The sequence below is a fragment of the Anopheles darlingi genome, chromosome X, assembly GCF_943734745.1.
Source record: "Anopheles darlingi chromosome X, idAnoDarlMG_H_01, whole genome shotgun sequence".
NCBI classification, from domain to species: domain Eukaryota; kingdom Metazoa; phylum Arthropoda; class Insecta; order Diptera; family Culicidae; genus Anopheles; species Anopheles darlingi.
This window is the reverse complement of record NC_064873.1, coordinates 842,784-847,500: the sequence shown is the minus strand read 5'-3', so window position 1 is coordinate 847,500 and position 4,717 is coordinate 842,784. Positions and strand designations below refer to the sequence as shown.

The 4,717-nt window shown below is 51.7% G+C and overlaps 1 protein-coding gene across 3 annotated transcripts in view; it reads right to left on the bottom strand.

The window, feature by feature from the left end:
• The window catches only part of LOC125949185 (CAD protein), an 18,680-nt gene extending 15,901 nt beyond the window's left edge, over positions 1-2,779 (bottom strand). Inside the window, exons 1-3 of one of the 3 annotated variants that reach the window (XM_049675955.1) lie at positions 2,474-2,779; positions 261-798; positions 1-193 (exon numbers count right to left, since the gene is read on the bottom strand). The exon at positions 1-193 is cut by the window's left edge and continues 3,385 nt beyond it. In XM_049675955.1, the coding sequence (XP_049531912.1) occupies positions 1-193; positions 261-786 (719 nt within the window). In that variant the 5' untranslated portion in view covers positions 787-798; positions 2,474-2,779. Of the gene's footprint in view, positions 194-260; positions 867-902; positions 1,013-2,473 lie in introns of those variants that run through there. The other 2 variants (XM_049675972.1, XM_049675963.1) reach the window with 2 other exon arrangements.
• Positions 2,780-4,717: the final 1,938 nt, after the last annotated feature.

The window sequence follows — 4,717 nt, the reverse complement described above, 5'->3', positions numbered from 1 at the left end:
CGGGCACCACGGTTCACGAAGCAGCGCACCTGGTTTAGCTTGAGCCCGAAATCGATCGCACAGATCCGGGGGCTACCGGTTGGGTTGTAGGTGGCCGGTTCCGCCAGCGACACCTCCGCCACCAGGTTGCGCAGATTCGGATTGCTGAAGCTGTAGCCGGCACTCGATTCGACCCGTTCCTGTACGATCTTGCCTGGAAAGCAAAGGGGGGAAGCGTTACTACTACTACTACTACCACCAGTAGGTAGGTGGATCCTTACCCAGGATGGTGCCATTCTCGCGGATCTTTTTGGTGAGCGCCCGCGTATCGATACCGCTGATGCCGGGTACACCGTGCCGTTCCATCCACTGGGAGAGGGTAAGGTGGCTGCGCCAGTGCGACGGTTCGTCGCACTGCTCACCCACCACCAACCCCGCCGTCCAGATCCGATTGTTCGACTCAAAGTGGCGCATCAGGCCGCACTCATCGAGATCACCGTCCGGGATGCCGTAGTTACCAACGAGTGGGTACGTCAGCACCAGCACCTGCCCGTGGTAGGACGGATCGGTCATCGATTCCGGGTAGCCGACCATACCGGTCTGGAACACGACCTCACCGTCGACGCTCTTGTGCGCCCCGAACCGGTGGCCGTGCATGATCGTGCCATCCTCCAGCACGAGCGATGCCGTCGTCGGTCGGTAATCGGTGCCGTGTTGGGGCTGGGGCTGGGGCTGGGGCTGCGGCTGACCTGCAGCAACTGGCTGCGAGCTGGCCAATCCATCATTCGGCGCGATCATCGTCGGCATCGTTTAACCAAACTGCAAACGATGACGAAGAAAACGGAGGTGCTGTGAGTGGCCTGTGATGATGAGGTGTAACAGCTATTACTGGTCGCCAGCTCGTGCTCGAGTGTATCTTCTACCTCTTTTCCTCATTTTCCACTTCCACGGCACGGCATCAGGCGACTGCTACATAGTTAAACTGCGATAGATCTATCGCGATCTATCGTTTAGGGATCAACAACAACAACAATAACATAATTGACCAATACATGTGGTGCGTGCACCTCGGGCCTCTCCAGGGCGCCCTGGAGTCTTTAAGGGTGTCAAGAAAGGGTGTTCAAGTGCCTCTCGCAGTATCAAGTATGTGAGCGCGTGATGAGAAACATGAGACATCGACATCGACATCAGCGACAGTGACAGCAGTCTCTGGAGCGTTCTATATACCGCTATTCGAATCGAGGTGCGGACTAGCTTGTGGTTTGTGTTAGTGGTGCCACCATCTCACCACCAGCACCTCGGTCCAAACTGTGCATTGCCTTCGTCGTGATCGTAGCGTCGTGCGACCTTTCTGTGCGGCGATGGAGCGCGTCTGTTTGAATTGCGTATCTCTCACCCTTCTAGCTGACACTCAGACAACAGGCGCTGCTATAACCCTTGCCCCCAACCCCGTTCCCCTTCCGTTTTCTAGGCAAACAGCCCTAGCAGCACGTTCTAGGCGAAGCGCTTATGGCGGTTAACATTGTCGCATGTTTCAAAACAACTGCCTGCTACAGCGGGATAGAGAGAGAAAGAGAAAGAGAGAGAGAGAGAGAGAGAGAGAGAGAGAGAGAGAGAGACAGATAAAGCGAGCGAGAGAGAGAGACTCGTGAGCTCGTTAATGTGTGTTGGTGTTTGTGGATTGTAGTGCTGAACATCACAGAATCCAGGAAGCTAATCAGACCGTGCTTGATTGAACTCTGTTTCTAGCATCGCAGCAGCATTGGCGGGGTTCCGGTTCACACCATTTGCCGGTGACCCTGAGACGGTGCACAAATCCAGGCAGATGTTCGCACGAGTCGAGTCGAGTCGAGTCGAGTCGAGTCGAGTACAGGACGAGCGCGCAATTTGTAAAACGCGAGTGTCACCGAGTGTTGTGAGTTCCGAGCGATTTCCGTGAGCAAGTCGCTCACCTACCGTTACAACGCGCGACGCGACACGGTAACGCCTCGCGACACTATGAAGCCGGGGGGAGGGTCGGGGTCTGGAGCCACAAATGCGAAGAACGCAATACGTATAATCATCACCAATACCAAACCAACGACCGAACGATGACGCCTCAGAATGGTGCCGGTAATATAAACCTTACTGGACAACTCCCTGCCCTAGTCCCTGGTGGATTGGACCTGGACTTTCTTTCGACAACCATTTTGTGTGACATTTTTGCCATTCCCCCTCCCCTTCCCGTCTTTCCACGGTTCTTTCCGCGGTGCGGCACCAACGGGCATCGGTATTCGATTGTGGAGTGCTTTTGTGGACGCTAATTATAAAACGCGGCAGTGTGCGAGAATAGCGAACGCAGCAGCAGCTCAGGCACAGGCTGTTTGCCACACAACGATGTCCAATCCAATGTTTTGCGCGTGGCGTTCTTCCACGGTGCTGCTCCCCTCCGTTGCGTTTGCCGGTGCCGATGGCACTCCCCACTCTCGGCAAAGGAAGGCTCTTACCCGCTTACCTGCTTCTCAATGGGCTCAAAGATCCCTTGTTGCCGTTGCTACCGGGTTGCCGGTGTTGCTATTTGCCAGTATTACAGTACACCGTCCACCACCACCACCGCGCGGATCGATGGACAAACTCCGAAAGGTTCAGCAGCTCCAGACCCCAGGTGGAACCGGTGTTTTGGGTTTTTTTTTCGGGTAGTTCGGGGGTCGTAACGTGAGCGAAAAGGATCTGTGCGGGATCCTGCACCGAAATGGCGCTTTAACCAAAAAAAAAAAATTGAAAAGGAAATTGAAGATGAACAGAACTCGTTCGCGGTGAACGAATGACTGAAACCACTCGATTGGATTTCAGCGTCTAAGCACGTGGCGCGGCAAACGGCATCCATAAAACCGGCAAGCCAAGCGATGAAAAATAACCACACTATCTCTCTCTCTCTCTTTCTGTCTCTCTAGGGAGTATAGGGGGGGGAGAGGGGGTTTCTTACGATTGAGTCCTTCTAGTCCAGGCACTCACGCGTCGCTATATAATAGCATCTTCGCTATATAATGACCAAAAGGGTTGACGGCTCTATTCCGCCTGCTGGGATCCAGATTGTAGATCGCTGCTGTGAGACAGTAGTTGTTCGGTCGGAGCAAAAGCCGACCTGCCGGTATTGAACGGAGGTCCCGTGCTTCCTTGTAACGTCCTGTTCGTTCGAACAGCCCACCTCAGGCAATGTCTAAATCTGTAGCTTTATCTCAAACGAATATTACGTACGTTCTCGGACCGCCGACACCGATGTGTTTCCGTAAATATGAAGCATGTCAGCACAGATGATGTTGAAAACAAACAAAAACCCAAAAAGGGACGATACATGCCGAGCCGGAGAGTATCTGTCACGCTGTCCCACGATTTCTGGTCGCATCGCACAACGCCGTTTTCCTGGTGTGCGACCTTCTGTTCGATTGCTGCGTGTGTGGCTACACGGTACGCATACACACACACACACACACGCACACACAGGCAAACTGAGTGAGATCCGCTGGAGAAATGGGTCCATGGATGCATCCAGTGCGACGTGCGAGAGATTAGCTCCCACGGTTGTTGCGTGCGGTGGTGAAAGTGACCCCCCCCCCTCCCCCCTCTCTGTATAATCTGTTCGGTTCCTGCTGACGATGGCAGACACCCACCGACCGCTGATGGGGTTTTTTGGTGTGGTAGTAGTCGCTCAGTTTGCTTGGTTTATTTGAACGTTGTTTATTGGAAGAAAGCTACTAGCCGATAAATGATAGGTTGAGTAAAAACAAAGAGCGCGTGAGCCTTTTGCCCTAAATCTTATCACTCCCTCTCTCTCTCTCTCTGTCTCTCTCTCTCTCTCTCTCTCGCTCTCGCTCTCTCTCTCTCTCTCTTTCTTCCTTTGCTCTCTACGCTTTGCTTTTTTTTTCTACTAAATATAACAAAAAGTAGTCGGCGATCTGTTAGCGATGTAATTCCTTCGGTACGGTTGCTGCTGCTACTACTACTACTGCTGCTGCATCTACTTATTGCTCACTCGTTGCTCGCTCGCCATTTTGCATTCTAGAACCTTTGGTCGTTCGCTTGGCGATTAGTTCATGTTCATTCGGCATGTTACATGTATACATATATATATATATATACTATTACATATATTTAAATTGTTCAGCATTTATATCCTTATACATTAGTGTATTATTACTCAGATCTATATAAACATATACCTTGGCAGCAACACGGCAGCAACATTCTGCATCGACAGAGAAGAGGAGAGAAAGAGTGGGAGAGAAATTCACCCCCGCAAATATTGCAAAACTAGTTACTAAACTAGCAAGGGGCAGCAAGCACTAAGCGCAGCTATAGCTAGGTGTTCTGCGAATAAAACATAAACGTAAAACATGTATCAACATCAAAAACGTATCGAGATGGGGCTCTCGTGGTCCGGGAGCGGGAGCGAAAACAAAAACATAACTCCAGGCGCAGTGGAGGGGGGGCCTGGTGCCTTCACCCGTGCACCCCTCCGGCACAAAACTTCAATGCAGGGAAAACCAAAAAAAGCAAATAAAAAGTTGAAAAACGAAATGAAAAGAAGAAAAAAAAAACACAAAATGGCATAAAAGCAGCATCCCTTCTCTTGCGCCCCCCCCCCCCCCCCCCCCTTGATGACCTACATCCCTTCTCTTTGTTTTTCCTTTTTTTTTTGTTAAACCCCACGACAAGTCGCACAAGTCACGAGTCTCCGAGGACCCAACACGTGGTCCTA